This window comes from Lathyrus oleraceus, chromosome 5 (genome assembly GCF_024323335.1).
Source record: "Lathyrus oleraceus cultivar Zhongwan6 chromosome 5, CAAS_Psat_ZW6_1.0, whole genome shotgun sequence".
Lineage (NCBI taxonomy): Eukaryota > Viridiplantae > Streptophyta > Magnoliopsida > Fabales > Fabaceae > Lathyrus > Lathyrus oleraceus.
Genome location: NC_066583.1, coordinates 474590126 through 474613595, shown reverse-complemented (window position 1 = coordinate 474613595; position 23470 = coordinate 474590126). Strand labels below are relative to the sequence as shown.

Genomic DNA, 23470 nt, shown 5'->3' with positions numbered 1-23470 from the left:
GGTAGTCATCAGCATGCAGGAGACAAGACAGACACGTGTCGGACACCTAAGATGGTCAGAGATGATGTGTCAATCATGCAAGCCATCCATAAGTGATTTGTTCAGCATGCAGGAGACAACAATGCCACGTGTCAGACATGCAGAAGGTGGCGCCAATTGGTTTGGCACCTACCTTTAAGGCTTGTACATGGTCGCCAATTTGAATGGCGCCCCCATGGAGTCAGTCCTCGAAACCAAGCATTCAGAACTAGCCTTGCATGCATGTACCCTATGGTGTCGCCAATTTGAATGGCGCCCCCTCTTTAATATTGCACATGGTCGCCAAATGAGGTGGAGACACCATGCAAACACAATTTTTCATGCACTCCTCCATTTGCCTATAAATTGATCCACTACTTCAACAATTCTTCCACACCAACATTCTCACTACTTCATCTACATTTCTCACTACTTCATCTACATTACTTCTTTTACAATTTCATCTTCAACAAAATCTTCCATTTTCATCTACACCAACTCCCCAACAATATGTCTTTACTCACAATGGGCGAAGCACACAGAGGAACAGTTGCAAACATCGCGACATACGTAAGTCTTTTCTTATACTTCTTTTTTATGTTTCATCTCCACCAACCCCATTTTATTTTGAAATACCGACTTAGTCAAGTGTTACATTATTTCTATTATAGGATGTCTCAAGGTTTCGAACTCGAGTCCACGAATTTGTCCCAATGGACCCGATGATTCAACCTTATGTTGAACTCGCCGGTTTTGGTCACCTTAGCAAAATTATGTCTTGGTCTATAGATAACAAGTTCATTCTAGCCTTATGCGAAAGATGGAGGCCAGAGACACACACATTTTGGTTTCCAACCGGTGAGTGTACCGTGACGTTAGAAGACGTCTACATGCTTTTAGGACTACGAATTGAAGGCAAAGCTGTTAATGGTAAGACCAACTATGCAAATTCAATTTGCATGGAGCTTTTAAACACTGATTTGTTAGATGATAATGCTAGGGGACAAGGTATACTACTTTCACGCCTAAAGTCATATTATAATAGTTTTTATTTAGATGAGCATTCTACCGAAGATGCTCGAATCATCAAAACTAGGTGTTACATTATGTTGTTACTAGGATCCTTTTTATTTCCCGAAGGTAGTGGTTCTAGCATGCATATTATGTACTTACCTTTACTTAGACATATAGATAGAATAGGTAGTTATAGTTGGGGATCCACATGTCTAGCCTATCTCTATAGTTCGTTGTGCAAAAACTCCCACAAAGATACTTCTACATTTTCTGGATGTGCTGTTTTGCTACAAGCATGGGGATGGTCAAGACTACCGTCTCTAGCACCGGTCAATAACAACCCCTTCACTTTTCCATATGCAAAAAAGTAAGTTGTTTAAATTGCTATATCTTTACTTCCTTCCTTACAGTTTATTACCCATAACTAATTTATTTTAACTTTTTGGTGTAGATGGTCGGCACGCGGTATGAATTACAGCAGATGTCCGAGACACTGTATTACTCAATATCGCAACCTGTTGGATCACCTTCGACCGTCAGACGTAAGCAAAATAATTTCATTATTTCTTCATATTATGTTGACCTTTTCTACATTCATTTCAATCCTATCGTCTTTCACATTTCAGTTCATTTGGCGTCCATACCTTCATATGGATCATGAGCATCAGATCAACCCTGAAGACGCAGCCGTATGGACAACATGCACACCGATAATACGGTTCACAACAGTGGAGCTGCACAACACCGATCGTGTGAAGCTGCAGTTTGGTATGGTCCAGAATATCCCAGATCCCCCAGCTAGCCCAGGAGAATGGCATATGCGTAAAGTGAACGACCAATGGAACTACAACCCTTGGCAAACCTTCGCAAGATCAGAGTGTCGCAAGTGGAAGCACCGTCATGACCATGTCTTAACTGACGCATTCATGCCAAATGAGGTAAAACCAAGTCGTACTTATATGGCTTGGTATAGATCAGTTGGATTTCAATTCATCGCCGATGATATGTACCTCTACGACCCACGCCAGACAAGTTACACACATGAAGGATCAACATCTAACCCCCAACAACATTCTCAGCCCGGTTACTCACAACCACCTATCCGACAAACTTTCCGTTCCACAAACACACAAACATACAACCAAAACATGCCATTCACCCAACCCCAAAACCAAGAACATCCCCCATACCACCACCAACAAATGGACCATCAACCTTCGACCGAACATCGCTTCGCACCCACACCATCACCCTACCAAAGTCGCCTTACCCAAAACACTAACCGCCCCATCACCTACCGTAGCCAAGAACTCCAAACATCACAATACCAAAACATCCCACAACCATATCTCTTCCAAACACCCCAACAACCTTTCCAACCTTTCCTAGACCCATCATTGTCACCCATGTCCCCCTTCAACTGTCCCGGTCGCCCATCCATGAGTCAACCACACCCCAACTTCTCTGGCATGGGTCATGAGCTCAGCTACGCCGGTACACCATCATTGAATACTGAAGACTATGCTGAGTTGGCTGAATACCTCAACGGATCTTCTCCTGTAGGAGGTAATGACGCTCCTGGACCATCAGATGAACAAACACCGGTGCCGAATCGTCAACGTGGGTTAGGGCCAAGGGTTAGGGTAGCTAGGGGATGTGGGACCGGAGGTCGGTTAGGTGATCCCGGTCATCACCATTAGGATTCTTTGTGTAAAATCCAAATTTTATTAATATCAATTCGTATTATGTCAAATTTATCTTTGTGTAAACTCCAAACATTAGGTTTCTTTCATAATTCTAAAATAAACACATATCATAATACAAAAATTTATAGGTCAGAAACCCTAATTCAAGGACTTGTTATTGTTATGTTGAGGGGCTTGAATTTGGTCCCTTTTGGCAAAATTCACATACACATATTTTGACAGAAACCCTAATTTTGGGTCAAGTTCGCAAGGACCTACCTCACTCATTTTTAATTATTTTGAGGTGGGACCAAGTGCATTGGAAAATTTAAGATTTCTACTTCACGTGTTATGTTGGACAAAAATTCATAACTCTAACACAAACACATGCAATAATACAAAACATTATAGGTCAGATAACAGATAAAATGTCAAAGAGTCCAAGTTCAGGTGCCCATACCTTTCTCATAAAAATTGCAAATGATGCAAAACTTTAGTCCAAATTCATTATCTTGAAAAGATCTACAACTTTTATGTTGAAGGTTTTGTCATTTGAGGCTTTTATCATTCAAACTAAAGGGCTTGAAGTTGGTCCCTTTTGGCAAAATTCACATACACTTGTTTTGACATAAACCCTAATTTTGGGCCAAGTTCGCAAAGACCTAACTCACTCATTTTTAATTATTTTGAGGTGGGACCAAGTGCATTGGAAAATTTAAGATGTCTACTTCAAATTTTATGTTGGACAAAAATTCATATTCCTAAAAGAAACACATGCAATAATACAAAACATTATGGGTCAGATAACAGTTGAAAAACTCAGAAGTCCAACTTCAACTGCCCATAACTTTCTCAAAAAAAATCCAAATGATGCAAAATTTATATCCAAATTCATTTTCTTGAAAAGCTCTACAACTTTCATGTTGGAAGTTTTTTCATTTGAGGCTTTTTTAAGGGAGGCGCCAATTGGATTGGCGCCCCCTCTTAAAAATTACACATAGGCGCCAATTGGATTGGCTAGGGCAGGTGCCCTAGCCAATCCAATTGGCGCCTCCTTGCAAATTTTAAGAGGGGGCGCCAATCCAATTGGCGCCTCCCTCTAAAAGTGGGGTAGATTGGGAATTTTTTTGAAAACTGGGTTATTTTGGGAATTTATTCGAAAAACTGGGTTATCTCGTTAAATTTGCCTATTGGATGGATATGAATTGGATCGTTAATAGATGGATCAAAACAATCCATTAAAAGTTTCTTAAAAATATCCAATCCAATCCATCCATTAAGAATAAAATTCATCTAATCCATCCATTATCATACTTTTAGCGGATGGATATCCATCTATCCATTTTTTTTTGAAAAAATAGTTTTTTTAAATATATTAATTTTTATATTTTTGAAAAATTCAATTTTTTTACTTTTGAAAAAAATCACTTACTTTTTTGTAAAAATTTTATTTTTCAAAAAAAAAATATTTTTTTGTATTTGAATGAAAAAAGTTCAGTTTTTTTCAAAAAAAATCATTTTTTTTTTGGAATTTTTTTCGAGAAAAAAACATATTTTTGTATTTTCGGAAAAAATAATTTAAAAATTGTTTTTTTTTTCGAAAAAAATTGAATTTTTTTATATTCGTAAAAAAATAACTTTTTCGAAAGTAAAATCGAATTTTGGTATTTTCCAAAAAAAATAATTTTAAATTTTTTGGAAAAAATCAGTTTTTTGTATTTTTAAAAAAATCGATTTTTTTTGGAAAAAACATTAATTTTTTATTTTTTAAAAAAATAATTTTTTAATATTTGAAAAAATTCATTTTTTTTAAAATTAGATAAAGAAAATCCATTGGATCATTAAAATGTGTTGGATGGATTGAGTCAATCCATGCTTATAAATGGATGGATTTAATCCAATCCATTAACTTAATTTTTATGTAGTGGATGGATTGGATGAATTTTTTGGTGGATGAATTATTTCGTGGATGAATTGGATGAATTTTGTCTTAATGAATCCAATTGCCACCCATAATTCTAATACCTGTTAATTTCCAAAAAGCAGAGTACCAGAGTTTTGATTTCGCAACCTATCGCAATAGGTCCAATTCAAATTCTTCTTCTTGATTCGATTCTCAGTTCGCGTGTAAGGCTTCACCACTCTACGTACAAGGTGCGAAGCTGCGTAGGCTTTCAGTTCCGACGTTGAATCTTGCGATCTGGAGTTAGCGAAGATGGCAATTAACCCGACCTGAAGGGTGAATCTGAATCATTTTACACAAACTAAAGAAGAAGATGCACGCATCTACATAGACGCCGCGACAGTAATGATTGACCATGGAGAAAAATTTCATCGAGAACCAATCAGAAGCAATCGCGTTCGTGGAAGCGTTTTCTGATTTCAATTTAGTTGGAGTTGGACGCGGTTCTTGTTGGACTTAGGATCCAATTCGCAGTTTGAACCAAAATCCAATTGGGAATACCGAACGAGCACGATTCGTGGTGTTGAAACACGATTGATTCCATCGACGCGAAGACGTTGAACGCGATCACCATGTCGGCTCAGAGCTTGCTTGAATAAGTGTTTCCGCTTTCGACTTTTCGCATAAGCGCTTTTGCCTGATTTCAGCTTATGGAGCGGCATTAGGAAGGTCATTCGTCCAAGGTTGAAATTTGGACCAACATTGACGTGGGGCCAAAATCCCAAGCGCTTCTTTCACCCGATACACACCCAAATCACATGTGCACCCCCCTTTTTGGTCCAATGGGTCATTAATCTAGGCCTGTGGTCTCCGGGCCTAAGCTATCCGCTACATATCCTAATTTACCAGGCTCTGCACCCATTTGCTTTTTAGTTTGGTTGTTAATCAATTTTACCTATGTTAATTCAAAACATTAGGATTTAATAAAATTTGTGGAATTTAATTAACCATTAGGATTTAGTTGAATTTTTAGAATTTAATTGACATTAGGGTTTAGTTGACCTTTTAGAATTTATTTGATTTTTGAGTTCGGTCGATTTTGATTAATTCCTAACATTTAGAATAATTGTAGAATTAGATTACATTGTAGGCATAGTTGGATTTTAGTTAGAATTTAATCGGTGCTTGTAATTCAATATTCTCATAAATGACAAATTTTCCCTTTAGAGGTAATTTTAGGCATTTTGTCCATTTTATAACATGATCCCATTAGAACTAGAATTTAATCATTTCCTGACAATTTTAGGACTCAACATAGAACTTTAATCAACATTTTGACCAATTTGTACATGCTCCCTTAGGATTTATAACTTAGAATTTTCAATCAATTTCTAATGCATGATCCCTTAGGGTAGTTTCTAACAATTACTAACTTTGATTAGATCCAAACCTAGTTCCCTAAAAAACAAGACAAAACCCATGATTAAATTGATCAAAAGCAATTTTGATTAATTAAATCCTTTGAACTTGTATAATCCCACAGTCTAAATTGACTGACCAAAAGACCCTTGGTCACTTAATAAGACTTTTCTTCCAAGATGTGGAGCTCAAGGCCTCAACTCAAGATCTTCAATCAAGGCATCCTCCGTCATACCAAGCAGCAGATTATTCAAGTACATCAAAGGTGGCATCTTCAACACTTGTCAAATCAAAGTTAGAAGGGTGTGACACGAGCCTTAAGCAATAGAGAAGGAGTGGGTCTGGAGTATTCCTACCCCCATTATGAGTATCTTTGGATATGAGACGTATGACCCAGCGCTCATCGTATTCACCTCTATTCATAGACTTTAGCATAATTCTAACCATACGATTGACAATTCTCTCTTAACAAAGCAAAAAAAACAAAAAGCAAGGACTACAATCAACAACTTTTCGATCGTGAATCAAGTTGTACGATACGAGCCTTAAGTAATGGAGAAGGAGTGGGACTGGAGTATTCCTACCCCCATTCTGAATATCTTTGGGTATGGGACATATGACTCAGTGCTCATCGTATTCACCTTCATTCGTAAACTTTAGTGCAATTTGAATCAAACAATTGATAAAGTCTTCTTCTTCAAGAGAAAACTACAAAGACTCTTCTTCCTCCACTTGAAGTTTAAGATGAGCGTTACATGCCACGAGTCTTAAGTGGTAAAGAAGGAATGAGACTGGAGCTTTCCTACACTCATTCTGGATATCATTGGGTTGTGAGACGTTTGACTCGTTGCTTATCGTATCCACCTTTACCCATAGACTTTAGTGTGATTCTCATCCAGTAGCTATCAAGTCTCTCCATTCCAATTCTAATCATTTCAATCTCAATTATCCATTTCTTCTCGCCTCCAATCAATTTCTTTTCAGCCATAGTGGGCCGAACTACGAAAGCTCTGATTTCCTTATTGCACTATAAGGGTACGTAGGCAGGAGAACCCGGTTTCTTCGCGAGCTATCTTATTTATTCCTATCTTATTCATCAATTTACTTTCTCTACCCTATTTACTAATCAATCATTCTTCATTCATTCAACTATACCATCTTTTTGAGATCAATCATACTTCTCCTTGGACTCCTTGTCTATCCTTTTAGGACGTCCTGATGACAGTCCATCTCTTTAATCGAGAGTTGTTTGGACAAACAACCCCAAACACTTAATTCAATCTTTCTTTTTGGCTTTACCTTATAGTGGCGGCCTGCTAGTCCACGTATTGGTAAATGCCTACCTTGCTCTTCGATTAAGAGTCTACCCCTCTCTTGGATCCAAGATACTATCCTAATTTGATCTCAAACTTTCGATTCCCCAGCAAGTGACACACTACTCCTTGCACTCCAATACTCATATCCTTCTTTGGAGATGTGTTTGTCTTGTGAGTCCCCGTTGCTTAGACAAACATCTCTCTCCCTTTATTCTCGTAGCTCCGAACTACGATTGCTCTAACTTTCTCATTGCACAATGAGAATACTTAGGCACGAGGATATGAATCCTTGGCGAGCATACTTCTAATTATTCCTTCTTCTGCCTTAGGGCAACATTCATATCTTTCACCATTCATTACCTACCTTCGATCATAAATCATTCACCCAGTAACATATCTGTCTCTTTGACATCGAAATACACTTTCTTTGGAATTTCATATACATCCTTTTAGGATACCTTATGTAGTCCGCATTTCTACCTAGAGTTGTTTGGGTAAACAACCCCAAACACTTAATTCCTTCCTTTTTAGCCAAAACCCTATAGTGGTGGCCTGCTAGTCCACGTATCGGTTAACGTTGTTTCCCTCTATGGTAGAAACCCCATTTCTCTTATGGATTCCAATACACTTTCACCTTTTGATTTCAAACAATACTTCTTCAGCCACTCATCACCAGATACTCTATTCTGTGACTTCGGTCACTTTATTCCGTCCATCTCCATGATACATTCATAGTCTACCTTCTTTCAGTCCATGTGATATACCTATTCTTTGAGATAAATACACTATATCTTTTCACTCCTTCTTACGTCACCTTGTGAACCAAGAGATGTTTGGGATTGTGCCCAAATACCTATTTCTTCGCCTTTTCGGGTTTATCTTATAGTGGCGGCCTGCTAGTCCATGCATTGGTAATAGCCATCTTACTCTTGGGTTCATCTTTCCACCATTGTTGGAGCTCAAAACACTATCCTTTGGTTCAGACCGTATTTCTATCACAATCCTTTACACCTCCCACTTCTAGTACCCTGAACTACGGAGCTCTGAATTCCTCATTGCACCATGAGGATATGTAGGCATGAGGGACCCAATCCTCACCGAGAACTTTATCTATTTCTTTCCTTTTCCCATTCTTTTGCGAGTAATCTTTATATATCACACCTATTCGAGCGAGAACAATCAAAACGGTTCCCATGGAGTACCATTGATGTTTGGGGTGCTAACACCTTCCCCTTGCATAACCGACTTCCTTACCCATCATATCTCTTTCCCCCGGGTTTTATCGATGTTTTCCCTTCCCTTTGGGGATAAATAAAGTTCTATGGAGACTCTGTTGTATGTTCGAGCGTGCAATACGTTCGAGTATATTTCTGCTAGCTTCAGTGTCGAAGTGTCGAAACATGTTATTTCACACAGAATTTCGACTTAGGCCTATTTTAATAGTGTTAGTTATTTTGGGCTTTTATAGTTTTGGGTTTTTGTTTGAGGTCCAAGTTAACCTAAATCTATAAATAGAGGGAGTAACCCTTATTCTTATAATGAAGTGAATAAATTATTCATAACATTGTAATTCACAGTATTTTGCAGTTGCAAAGTGAATAAGAAATTTTCCACCGTTTGTGGGCAGAGAGAAATGATCGTGTTGATTCGCAAGTGCACGAATTACATCAAAGTAATATAAAAGAATATCGATCCCACAGAGACCAATCGTCAATCTATCGATTACTATCGTTACGGTGTTTATCTAAGACGCTATAAAAGAGATATTGGGTTTGCAAAATAACGGTAAATAATAAATGCAGGTAAAGACAAGTTGAATGTAATTCACGTCAGTTAAGTGATGTTTCGATTGTCTAAATAGAACTACTTATGAGGCAATATTTTCTACTCTTGAAAAGAATCCATTTAACATGAACTGTCGCTTTCACGTATTCAGAACCGAGTTTACCCTTAAATTAAGGCCTCTTATTGTCACTTATAAAAAGTGCGCAGAATGCTAAAGTAGTAAACTTATTTTTAAGAAATGAGACTCGTAAACTTAGTTGAAAAGTGATTTTGATTTGGAAAGTTTACCCAAGGAGTTTCCTGATTTTAAATCTATCAACGCGTCCGAAAACAGTTTCAAAAATAATTTTTCCTTAAAGTGATAAAAATTCCTAATTACTAAGCCAGGGTGCTTTCGCACTCCTCAAATAATTAAAACTAACCAAGTTTGTGTTAGAAAACTCAAGTTAAAAATCAAAACAACCTTTAAAGTATTTCTACAGATTCAATATGTGAAACATTACTTTAACCGCGATCCTTACATTTTAACCTCTATGTGAAACATTACTTTAACCGCGATCCTTACATTCCAACCTTTAAAAGATTTAGCCAGACATGGTAACACAAACAAACACAACGATGTTAATCATGATGAAAAGTTTGTTTTAAAATGTCAGGCGTGGAGAGCGAGTAAAGTGCGTAAAGTAAATAAAGTAAAGCGAGTGCGGAAAATAAATAAAGTAAAGCGAGTGCGGAAAATAAATAAAGTAAAGCGAGTGGGGAAAGTAAATAAAGTAAAGCGAGTGCGGATAATAAATAAAGTAAAGCGAGTGCAGAAAATAAATAAAATAAAAGCGATGCAGGAAATAAATAAAATAAAAGCGATGCGGGAAATAAATAAATAAAGCGATAAATAAGAACCTGCTCCAAATGGAGGGCTTTAAATCTGGTACAAAAATAAACCTCCGACTCCTGAAGCAAAAGACGGCAGCAACTCGAAGTGACCCAAGTCAATCTCACTAAGGTGCGATAACCCCCCGATGTGACGGATTACCGCTATTACAAATGATAAATATATGCTTAGTTTTGTAAAACTAAGTTGGATGCTTAGAAAATGAAATGGAACGAACTATTTATAGAGGATTTCAGCAGCTTGCAAAGACCATGGTGCCCTCCAACTTCTCCTTAGTGGGAACGTGATTTCCAAAGGTGGAACCCACCATCCCTTCATGGCGCCTGCCATGTGTGTAAATGGGGTGGATCATGGGAACGTGGTGGTTACCTCCTAGTTGAGGGCTGATGACTCATGGCTTCTTCCATAGCGGCCGCCATGTGCAACGCCATGTGTGTAATTTCGCTGAAAAACCCTACTTTTAGGTCTTTTTGCTTCGTTTCTTCCAAAAGAGTCTGAAAGTGCTAAATATCTGAAAACAAGAGAAAATAGAGCATAATACAAACAAAATGATAATAAAGTCCTAATAAACATGTGAAATCCGAGTCAAAAATACGGTGTAATTCAGTGTGATCAAATTCTCCCACACTTAAACCTTTGCTTGTCCTCAAGCAAAACTCTTTATAGTTTATGCAAGAAAATCAGTATCAACTAGAGTTAATTCGAGGCAAAAAAGACTTATGAGTTCATTCAAGGAATGTATCGATAGGTACTAACGAATCGATCTAAGGGTATTGTAGTGACACTTCCCGCAATTGCGGTCGTAGGCTTCGTTCCTATACAAATAAATCCACATTACCCCACCATACCTAAGCCTTCTTTTTGTTTTCTTAAAGTCCTTTTCATTCAGGTGCAATCACATTAAGCCCGTTATCCGTACATACTCATAGTAAAGTGACCGGTTAGTGATTATGATCTTAAGCATGGGGCTCTGGTATATAAGTTGGTGTAACCCTTTTATTCAACCCAATTTGCAGTCGTGGGGGATCTGATCGTAATCCACCCTACCAAGTTCAGCACCGATACCTCTGAATCAACAAGCAAATAGGCTTATTTTTTTTTATTTTTCTAAGCATGGGGCTCCGGTACATAAGTTGGTGTAAACCCTTTATTTAACCCAATTTGTAGTTGTGGGGGATTGGGTTGTAATCCACCCTACCAAGTTCAACACTGGATACCTCTGAACCAACAAACAAATAGGCTTATTATTTTTTTATTTTTCTTCTGCATGTTCCGCATATGTTTTTATTTTACTGGGTTAAATGACCGTGTGAGAGTCACCTAGCCCGAATTTTCATGCGATTTGAGAACAAAGCAGGAATTTTTGTGATCATTCACTTATTTTCATCGGTCCCCTACGTAGAGCATGCTTAAGCCGGAGCTGACTTCTAGGATAAACTACTTAAGGACTTATTTGGAACAAAAACTGGGGCTACAACATATGGGATATCGGGATCAACTCTTATAATCATGAAGCCTAAGGTGCTAAGACAATACCAATTTTTAGAAAAAGTTTTCCCAAGTCTTTTACATCTCGTCATAAACCTGTCTTATAGCCTGAATATTCAAGATGTACTGTTTTCTTTGCTCAATTTTTTTTGGTAAGGTTAAAGAAATAGGAGAAATACGGATACACTACACAGATGACTCGTCAGACACATGTTATTTTATTGAAAGGAAAAACAAACAACTAAAATAAACAAAACATACTAAAAATAAAAGAAAACGGTAAAAAGCGATAAAAGTAAAGGAAAATGATAAAAAGCAATAAAAATAAAGGAAAGATGAAAAGCGATAAAATCTCCTCCCACACTTAAACCGAACATTGTCCTTAATGTTTCGATATGAGACAGGGTAGGAGTAACCTGGAAGAGAGAGAGAGAGAGAGAGAGAGAGAGAGAGAGAGAGAGAGAGAGAGAGAGAGAGAGAGAGCGAGCTAGGGTGAGCACCGGTACCGTCACCGCCCTGGTCAGGATACCTGGGTCGACGACGTCTGGTTCGAGTACTAAGTCCTTCCTGCAGCTGCTGAGAGCGACCTAGGAGAGATCCTTGGGTGGCCTCGATGAGAGCGAAGTGACGCTCATTAGCTTGTCGCTGGCGTTGCTGATCATTAGTGATCGCAAGCAAGGACTCAGTGTGTTACCACGAGAAATCTCTAAGGCATGCTGAAAGCAGAACTGGTGATAGGGTCTTGTGAATTTGGGGGTTATACCCCATCAAAGGATGAAGATCTGCCTGAGATGAGCAAGAGTGGAAAAAACACAAGTCAAGGGATGAAGCCGACAAGAGAAGCGTGTTTGGTCGACAGGTCATTCCGTCGACTGAAATGAAGTTTGGGACTTAAAGAATTTTCTTTCATGCCAAATGCTTAGAAGATAGTGTCGCCCTGAATATCTGGGCGGGAGAAATTTGAAATTAGAAAATGACTAGCAGTTACAAGAAGAATAAAAACGCCAGAGTCTGGAGCAGTTTTGCAAGACGTGGGTAGGACGGTTTACAGATCGTGTGGCACGACGTCTGCTAGTTTTTAGGAGTTTTAGCATGTAGGCAGTTTCTTTAGTTTAGTATAAATAGAATATCTCACAAGGGGCTCGAGGTGTTCACCTTGTACTAAAAATCACTTGTAAGAAACTTCTCATTCCCAGCGCGAGGAAGCAAGAGTTTTTAAGAGTGCTATGTACGTGAATCACCACATTTATTTCAATGCAACTTCCTTACTTTTCAATTGTTCCCATTGAACATTTTATCTTAATTTCATTTACTTTTGAGTTCTCACTTTACGTTGTCGTTTACGCTGTCGACAATGATTCTATTACGATAATAGAGTTCACCAAAAGCGTGTTCGTCGTGTACATCTTTTGAATGCTGTAGCACTGTCGGTCACGAGTCACCCATAGGCTATAACATCGTTTAAACCGTTCGTGTGGAAAAACCTGCGCTTGTTCAATACTTTGTCAGGAGTCGTTCCTCACAAAGTTATTCCGTCGAATTGGATAAGCCACACTTGCACTAGCACATGTCCTAGGATCAACTGGTCGATCCTACAAGTAACCCTTAGTCTTAAGGCCTAGGGAGGACCAGCGGTTGGTTACCAATTTCCACAGTAAACAAAATGGAACACCTGGTGGGACGGTGCTAGCGCAGTTGCGAAATTGCATGAAACTTAGAAGTGGCAAACTATATAGTAAGCCACGAGAAACTTTGAAAATGTTAGATGCTAATGCAGATGAAGTACCACGAGGAACTTTATCCACTACGGAAACAGTAATATCATAGGTTGCCACTTTGCCACCGATGACGAGTGCAACCTCAACAGTCGACCATGGGTATGGTTGGAACATCAATTCCTCTACCTCCACCGGGGGGTTCAGGATCAACGACAACGACGTTCAGACCTTATGTGCCTCGCTTTGGCACCACAGATCCTCTTTATGGAATGCCGTATTCCTTAATGCCAGGATATCAGTCGACATCAAGTGCAACACTGTTTTCAGACAACGCCCAAAACACAAATCCACCATTGTAAGGATCAGCGCAAGGGGGCAACATTAGGAACAATACTCAGAACAGAACCATACCGCTGTCGAACACTTCAATAGTGGTGCTGAGACAACAAATGGATGATAGTAACCATGAATTGGTTAACATGTTAACCAACCAAATGGGCACAATTTTTAATCCAGTTATACAAGAATCTGCTGAAACAAATAGGCAGGTGGCGAATCAATTGACACGCTTGTGTAACTTTCTGGGGGCACCGGCTCGACAGATGGCACAAGTGGTTAGGCAAACTGTTCCTGTTCAGATGGAGATAGGGGCAGCAGAAGATAAGATAGTCCACGAAGGACAAATCCTTAGACCCCAACAAAATCAAGGCATTGAATTAGGAGTTGCAGGACGTGACCAGATGGTACTGGTTAACCGACACCAGGATGCTGATCAAATTGTCGATCAACATCGACAAGAAGACTTAGCAGTGGAAAATAATTTGACAACTATTGTCGAAAGGATTATGGCTAGAAATGGTATGGGTGCCACATTGCAAAGGCCACTGTACGCCTCCCCGTTAGCTGAATTTATTCTCCAAGCCGAGACACCCAGGGGAATGAAAGTGCCTAAGTACAGTAAATTTGGGGGAGAATCTGGTGAATCGACAATAGAGCATGTTGCCAGATATTTAACAGAGTCAGGGGATCTAGCTCATAACGAATGTTTGAGAGTAAAAAACTTTCCCTCCTCTCTGACTAAGGTTGCCTTCACATGGTTTACTTCTTTGGCCCCAAGTTCAATCGATTCGTGGGCCAAATTAGAAAAGAAGTTCCATGAACAGTTTTATGAAGGACATTCCAAAATTAGTTTGGCAGAATTGTCTAGTATCAAGAGAAGGTTCGCTGAGAGCATCGACGATTATCTGAATCGATTTAGGTCATTAAAGGCCAGGTGCTTTACGCAAGTGCCAGAACATGAACTTGTTCAGATGGCCGCAGGGGGGTTAGATTATTCTATTAGGAAGAAAATAGACCCAACTTTTGTGAAAAGTATGTCACAATTGGCTGATAGAGTTTGACATCTAGAACGGCTAAGGTTAGAAAAAGTTAGACACAATAAGTCTAAGAAAGAAAAAGTAGCATTTGTCGACTACGACGCAACAGACCCAATATATGAGGATGATTATGCTTCATCGACCGATTTAGAAATAGACATGGCTGAGTTAAATCCAAGATCAGCCTACGAGTGTTGATCATTACTTCCTGCGCAAGAAAAAAATCCTGTCGAAAACAATCCAAAATTCCCTTCGAAAACTTATACTTTTGATGTGACAAAGTGTGAGGAAAAATTTGATCTGTTGGTCAAAGATGGTCAAATGGTGGTACCACCTGGTACTAAAATACCACCGCTAGAACAAAGATAGAAAAGAGGTTTTTGTAAGTATCATAACTATCTTGGTCATAATACCTCTAATTGTTACCTTTTCAGGGATCTGGTTCAGAAAGCAATTCAAGAAGGCAGGCTGAAATTTGCTGGCCGCCGAATGAAGATCGACGCTGATCCTCACCACCAGAAGGAAGCCCTATTTGTGGAGCCAATCGAGATCAACATGGTCGAGATCAACGACTACGATGAGGCCGACATGCTGGAGCAAATTGGTGAAAGCCCAGATATCGATATAGCTGAAGTTTACCCAAGGGTTGATGAAGACTTGGTGGATTTCCTATATCGGTGCAAGAACAAGGGTTCACAAGTTTGCCTGTGCCCTAGATGTGGTGCTGTCACCGACAAAATAGCGGCGGAAAATTTCCAGAAGCTGCAGTTGGACAAAAGCAAAAGAAACAGGCCGACCAGAGAGTACCAAAATGAAAGAGGCTCAAAAAAGGCTGTGGAAAATACCCAGGTGAGGCCAAAGAGCTTTGTACCATCGGCAAGTATCCCTAGAGGCACTTGGGTCAAGCCTTAGGAAAAACAAGACACCCCACAAGGGGTTGTTGCTACTACTAGAGGAGGTTTAGCAATTAATTACAGGCGTGAGTTTAAGTCTGAAAAAAGGACCCATGTCTCTGAAAATTATTTGGGGAAGAACTCCATGTCGAGGACTCAATGGAGACGCTTTCAGAGGTGTAAGCAGACCGAAAGAGAGGCTGCTAGAGGAATAGCTGGAAGAGGCATGGCTAGTGGGGTGAATGCTGGGAAGAAGGTTGTTGTGAAGGTCGACACAACAGCAAAAGAACGGATCAGAGAGTATGTCCGTCGACCAACTGAGAAATGTTCTGATGAAGTTACTGATGACTTCAATTCAGAGTCCGAAGCAAGTCTAGACATCTTGGTCAACATGGTGTCAATTCTACCACAAGAATATAATTGCGTGACTGAAGTGGAGGAGTCGGTAGACGATGCTGACGCTGAAGAAATGGCTTTGCACCAACCAAGATGCTATTTTGTACTAAACGATGGCTCTGCTGAAAGCCAAAAGGCAGTTTTCGGAAGACCCACGATGACTATGAAAAATCATTTGAAACCACTACTGATAAGGGCCAAAGTGGAAGGCGTAACTGTCAACAAAGTCTTGGTCGATTGTGGTGCCACTGTCAACATCATGCCGCACCATATTCTGAGGAAGATTGGCAAGTATGATACTGACATCAGATCCAACAACATGGTTTTGTCCGACTACGGGGAAAAAACAAAAAGCACCATGGGTGTGATTATGGTGAACATCACGGTGGATTCAATGACTAGACCGACACTGTTTATGGTGATAGATGCTAAGCCAAGTTATAACTTGTTATTTGGCAGAGAATGGCTCCATGGTGCCGGAGCGGTACCATCTTCAGCGCATCAAAGGTTGGTGATTTAGAGAGAAGATGGAGTGGTCGAAAATATCAAAGCCGACCAAGGGTACTTCATGCCTGACGTAAATAATGTTGGCAAGAAGGAATTCGAGAGAAAGCTGGCCAACATTTCTCCTTGTTTTCCAGCAGAGGATGTATATGCTAATCTGAATTAGGCTTTCGTTTCGCTAACTTTACACGAGACTCATGGCTTCATTTGGTGTCTGGATAATCCACCCTATACAGGTATCCGTCTGACAGGCTGGGGAGATGTCACTAATGATGACTGAGCTAGAAGCTCTAAGAAAGATTTCGGCATACGTTGCCGAGAACAAAATAAAGTCGGCTTTAGAGGCTGAAGGAAACATGGTTGTCGAAGCCTATGTGTTAAATAAAGAGGGTTATATGGCTATTGGGCCAGAGCCCACAGATAAGCCAGTTTTGGCTAAAGGAAACGTCAACATGCAGCGTTTGGACTGTATTTATGACAATGAACCTTTAGGGTTTGAAAAAGACCCAAAGGCACCAGAGAAAATCCGACCAAAAGACCCCTTGGAAGAAGTCGACCTTGGCGAAAATGGCAAAAAGAGGCCAACATACATCATCGCCAACATCGACAAAGAACTAAAGTCTGAGGTAATATCCATACTTAAAGAATTTAGAGATTGTTTTGCTTGGGATTATAATGAAATTCCTGGTTTAAGTAGGGATTTGGTCGAGCTAAAGCTGCCAATAAAAACTGGAAGAAAGCCAATAAAGCAGACGCCCAGGCGTTTCGCCCCAGAGATCATGGCAAAGATAAAAGCAGAAGTAGAAAGACTCCTGAAAAGCAAGTTTATACAAACTGCAAGGCATGTCGTATGGTTGGCCAATATTGTGCCAGTCATCAAGAAAAATGGGTCTTTAAGAGTATGTATTGATTTTAGAGATCTAAATGTTGCCACCCCCAAAGATGAGTATGCCATGCCCGTGGCGGAAATGCTGGTCGATTCGGCCGATGGTTTTGAGTATCTAAGTATGTTAGATGGGTATGCCGGATATAACCAAATTTTTATTGTAGAAGAAGACGTGCCGAAGACGGCGTTTCAGTGCCCAGGAGCCTTAGGGACGTATGAGTGGGTTGTCAAGCTATTTGGCTTGAAAAATGCTGGAGCGACATATCAGAGGGTAATGAACTCAATGTTCCATGATTTTATTGAAGATTTCATGCAAGTATACATTGATGATATTGTGATAAAATCAAATGGTCGACATACTCACGTCGAACATCTCCGTAAGGCCTTTCTAAGGATGAGGAAATATGGATTAAAAACGAATCCATTAAAGTGTGCTTTCTGTGTGCATGCATGCGACTTCCTTGGCTTTGTGGTGCATAAAAAGGGTATTGAAGTAAACCAAAGCAAAACAAAAGCCATTATGGACGTCAAGCCTCCGTCGACCAAAAAGGAACTACAATCTTTGCTGGGCAAAATAAATTTTCTTAGAAGATTTATATCAAACTTAAGTGGCAAAACAAAAGCTTTTTCCCTACTACTTCGACTGAAGAATGAGGATTTTAAGTGGCAAGAAGAGCACCAAGAGGCTTTTGACAAAATCAAAAAGTATTTGACTAGGCCTCCAGTACTGTCCCCTCATGTTAGGAATAGGCCAATGAGATTATATATTGCAGCCTCAGAATCGACTATAGGAAGTATGTTAGTCCAAGAGGATGAAAAATGTGTCAAAAGACTTGTGTATTACCTTAGTCGAATGCTTAATAACCCTGAAACTAGGTATAGTGATATAGAAAAACTATGTCTATGCCTGTATTTATCTTGTATGAAACTAAAGCAATATATTAAGCTTGTTTATGTGTACGTATCTTCCCACTTTGATATTATTAAACACATGTTGTCTAAACCAATTTTGCATAGTCGAATTGGGAAATGGGCTTTGGCGTTAACGGAATACTCTCTGACATACGTACCCTTGAAAGCAATGAAAGGGCAGGTAGTGGCAGATTTCCTTGTCGACCATTCAATGGCCGAAATGGCGCAAAATTACGTAGATCTAGCGCCAAGGAGGTTATACTTCGACGGTTCAAGACATAAGCATGGATCTGGGATAGGAGGAGTCATAATTTCTCCAGATGGAATTCCAGCAGAGTTCAAATACATAATTGAAGGGGTATGCACAAATAATGAAGCATAATATGAGTCGCTGATTACAGGGCTTGAACTACTGCTAGAATTGGGGGCAAAGAATGTCGAAATTATGGGAGACTCGGAGTTAGTAATTAAGCAAGCATCGAAAGAATACAGGTGTGTTAAAGAAAATTTAATCATGTATTTTGTGGTTACCATCAGATTACTCAAGAGGTTTGAGCAAGTCAACCTCCAGCACATACCACGGAAAGAGAACCAGAGAGCAAACGGTTTGGCGCATGAGGCTTCAGGGTACAAAGCATCGAAAGACCAGGATGAAGAGGTCCAAGTAAGAGAGAAAGTACGAGCGACATTGTTATCACCATCAGATTTGTCGATTATGAAGTTGGGAGCCGTAGATAAAAATCATTTTGAAATTCTGACCGTCGACGACGAGGGGGAAAGTGATTGGCGTAAACCGCTAGTCGATTATTTACGCAATCCTGTAGGGTCGACAGATCGAAAGATAAAATATAGGGCCCTTAACTACGTCTTGGTGAATGATGAATTATTCAAAAAGACAGTTGAAGGAGTGTTTCTAAAATGCCTGGGAGAAAGCGAGGCATATGTGGCTGTGTCTAGCGTACATAGTGGAGCGTGTGGGGCATATCAATCAGGTTTGAAGATGAAATGGCTCTTGATGCGCTCAGGAGTTTATTGGCCTTCAATGTTGAAAGATTGCATTGAATTTGCTAAAAGCTGTCAGGAATGCCAATTGCATGGGGGCATACAACATGTGCCTGCAAGCGAGTTACATACAATTGTGAAGCCCTGGCCATTTCGAGGGTGAGCACTGGATGTTATCGGAGAAATAAAACCAGCCTCGTCGAAACATCAAAGGTATGTTTTGGTCGGTATAGACTATTTCACAAAATGGGTCGAAGCCGTGGCATTAACAAATGTAGACCAAGAGGCTGTGATAGATTTTGTCCAAAGTCATATCATCTGCAGGTTTGGCATCCCAGAAACAATCACAAAAGACCAGGGGTCAGTCTTCATTGGTCGAAAAGTGCAAGATTTTGCAAAAGAAATGGGAATCAAGTTACTGACTTCTACCCCTTATTACGCACAGGCGAATGGCCAAGTCGAGGCTGCCAATAAGGTGATCATCAGCCTAATAAAGAAACATATAGGCAAGAAGGCAATAAATTGGCATAAGAAGTTAGACCAAGCTTTATGGGCATGTCGAACGTCACCAAAAGAAGCAACTGGAACAACTCCATTTCGATTGGTATATGGGCATGACGCAGTGTTGCCAGTAGAGATTCAGGTTCAGGCAGTCAGAACCCAAAGGCAATATGAAATACCTTCTGAAGATTATTGGAGCATGATGATAGACGAACTGGTCAACTTAGATGAGGAGAGAATGTTAGCCTTGGATTCCCTACGAAGGCAGAAAGAAAAAGTCGCCAGAGCCTACAATAAAAAGGTGAGAGGAAAAATGTTTGCTGTCGACGATCTAGTTTGGAGCGTGATCTTGCCTATGGATAGAAATGATAGAGTTTGGGTAAATGGTCCCCTAATTGGGAAGGACCATTTAAGGTTTTGCAGGTTTTTTCTAATAACGCCTACGAGGTCGAGGAGTTGGCACCAAATAGGCGAATTCTAAGGGTGAATGGAAAGTACTTGAAAAAATATAGGCCTCTCCTTCAAGACGTCAAGATTTTGACAGACTAAATGACTGTCGAATGAACTATGTTGGAAACCAGCTACAAAAAGCACAGAAAATAAATACAGTGCTAAAATAAGAATGATAACATTAAAGTGGCAAAAAAGCCATTGTTTAAATATTACACAAAAATAACACAAAAAATAAAAGCGGTCAAAGTTGGCCGAACTTGGATTGAAAAGATTTAAGCTCAAAATTGTAATGCAGAGACGTAGGCTCCAAGGTGTCGGCCTGGGCTTTAAGCTGTTCAAGCTTCTTCTCAACAGTCGAAAGCTCTTCAGCTACCGCTAAGGCATCACTGGTGGTTTGTTCCACAGTGGCCTGGGCAGGTTTCAGAACTTCTTCGATAAAGCACGACTCCTCCTTTGTGATTGACTCCAACTCACTGTCCAAAGTAGCAATTTGACGTCGAAGGGAATCAATTTGTTGGCGTATCTCAGTGGCCCTCGTTTGTTTGGAGATCAACTCTTTTTTCTTCTCCTCTATAGTCCTCAGCAGTATGGTGACCTCCGCATCGGCGTTCATCACCAACTCCCACTTTTCCTTCATAAAGGCCTCCGTAGAAGCAATCTGGCGTTCAGTGTCCCTAACGCTGTCGAGATGGCGCAACATGGGAACCAGAAGTTGCTCTAAAGCGGCCGTTGCACGCTTGGCATATTCTGAGAGCTGAAGATATTTAAGTTGGGCAAGCACACGCAAGATCTCTGGACCGACAGAAGGTTCATGCATGAGCACAAAAGGGAGGTCAGGATTCAAGGCGTGAAGGCGAACTTTGTCCAGTAAAGCTTTGGTTTTCGTCGCCTCAGAGCCCATTTTTCCAGAGTGATGAAGCTGCTCAGAGTCAGAAGAGGCATCACGTGATATCACCAGGTTACGGAGCCTAGCAATTGCTTCTAAGGTAGAAGGCTTTATCACCAGCCCCTGGAGAGATGAAGGAGAAGCAACCTACAGAGGAGTAGCTTGAGAAGAAGGAGAAACAGTTGACAAAGGAGTAGTGTGAGAGGGTGGTTTCTTATTGGTGTCGAGACCCACTGGTCCCCTTGGATCCTGGAAAGGCAAGGAAGCTGAAGAAAGACTAGAGTCGGAACTAGTCGAACTGGAGTCCGTATACATTGTAGGACTAGTGACTGAGTCAGAGTCACTATCACTAATCTGGATAGGGAAGCCAATAAAATCACCAGCGGTGTTGACAGACTGTAGTGGGTGAGCTGGAGAAGAAACCGGGGACGAAGGAGTATAGTCGGCAACGGGTTGAGACAGCTCAGCAGAAGCATCAGGCTGCTGTAAGGAAAATATGTGTGAAAGAGAAGTACAATAATCCAAGGGAGTAGACAGGAAAATAAGTGATTACCTGTTGTCATACGGTGAACTGACTTGGGGTATTTTGCTTTTTATCGCAATGTCGCGGATAGCAAGAGTCGCCACCGACTTTTCTTTTATCCAATAAGGAAAGGTGGAAAAGAACAGGAAAGACCACAATAGATTTTGGGTTCGGGAGGTACATTATACAAAGGGAAAGTGTTAGCACCCTTTGTATCCATGGTTATCCATGGGCTCTTAATTACTGGATCACTTATATTTTTGTCTGAAAAGTGTCGGTGAATTGCTTAAAAAATGTTTGAAAGAGAGTTTAACTTTGTAATGATTCTCGTACGAATGTATACAAAGTATTTATCTCATTTGATTTTGAAAATGGTTTAGAAAAATATAACTCGGTAATGATTCTAGTATGAATGTATACCAAGTGGTGATTTTCTAGGATTTGTAAGGTGTAAAGTGTGAGGGGTGGAAAATGTTTTAGGTTATGATCCAGTAATTGAGAGTTATACCTTCCTGAGGTCGTTATGGGCATTTCCTATCCTTATGAGGGTAAAACTGTCCTTACTATTGAGAAGTAAGTAATCTTACCCTTTGGATGTTTAAGGGTCACCGTAGGGTCATCGATAGGTCATTGAAGGCAACAGTTGTAAGGATACCTTAGCATTCGAAGGGACGATCATCATTTAACCGTAGGCTACACCGAAGGGTCATCGAGGGACAAAATTGTATTTTCGAAGGCAACATCCGAGGGACCATGATTTATTTTATGATGATTTAATCGAAGGGCCATTGCTAAGTGTATCCCCACATTCGCGGGACATGACCATTATACCGTAATACCGAAATCGTGGGGTAACCAAGAGAGGTCCAAGATCACATGTTCAAAAGGCAAAGCTTTACAATTAATTAGATAGCCGTAGTCGATTAAGTAATTAGGTCCATATTAAAATCAATACATTAAAAATAATACATTAAAATTAATACATTAAAATTAATTAAGCAATTTAGGGCAGCTCTTCACAAGGGTATCCCACAAATAAAGTGGAAGACCTAAACAGCAATCCTTTCCTGGGGTGTGAACCTTTGCAAAATTCAGCAAACGGGTTAGCATACCAAATCAGGGTGCAATCGAGGATTACACCGCAAAAGAAATGCAACAGCAAAAATGTCATGCAAAATAATGTATGATGATAAGGGAACAGATCAGAGAAGCATAGCACAGAACAAACGAAATGTAAGCTACTGTCCCGTTCGCCTCTGCCTCGCCTAGCGAAGGCCTAGCGAATATTCGCTACGGGCTCGCTTAGCGATGTGCTAGCGAGCGGCTGCGGGTTTTGAATTTCAGAACAGTATAATCTCGGCATGCGGCAAGTCTTATGGTATTCAATTACAGAAATAATATGGTCAAACATTCAGGATAGGCTGGCATACTTAAACTCACATGCAAAACCTCAAATATGTTTATGAATTCAATTATGATATTACATGCAAGTTAAGAACATAAAGCGATATCACATGCAAATTAAGAAAATGAAGCGATAATAGTAATGCAAACCTGTTTGCAATCGAATTGCAACCTTGAGTTGGCGAGCCGGATTGAGTTGAGCGGTGCCGCCGGCTTTTCCTTCAGGGTTTCCTTTAGGGTTACTCGGAATAAGTTAAACAGTAGTCCTGAACACTCCACCACAAGCCGGTAGGATTTGTTCTTGGATTCTTCAACTAAACAACAAATTAAAACGAAAGAAATAAACTAGATCCTAACGTAAGGTTAGATCCGGTAAAAAGGTACACAATAGTTTCCGTTGTAGAAACTATTGTGCGAAAAGAATTAACTAAATGCTAAAAAGGAAATAGGAAATTGCAAGGGAAATAGTGTAGAACTCGTAGGAAAAACAATGCCG

At 40.0% G+C, this 23470-nt stretch overlaps 1 protein-coding gene across 1 annotated transcript; it reads left to right on the top strand.

Moving 5' to 3' along the window:
* Positions 1–442: 442 nt before the first annotated feature.
* LOC127081407 (uncharacterized) lies at positions 443–14638 on the top strand. Its single transcript, XM_051021664.1, has 3 exons — positions 443–588; positions 690–1336; positions 14080–14638. The coding sequence occupies exons 1-3, from the start codon at positions 529–531 to the stop codon at positions 14636–14638; spliced, it is 1266 nt and encodes a 421-aa protein (XP_050877621.1). The 5' UTR covers positions 443–528.
* Positions 14639–23470: the final 8832 nt, after the last annotated feature.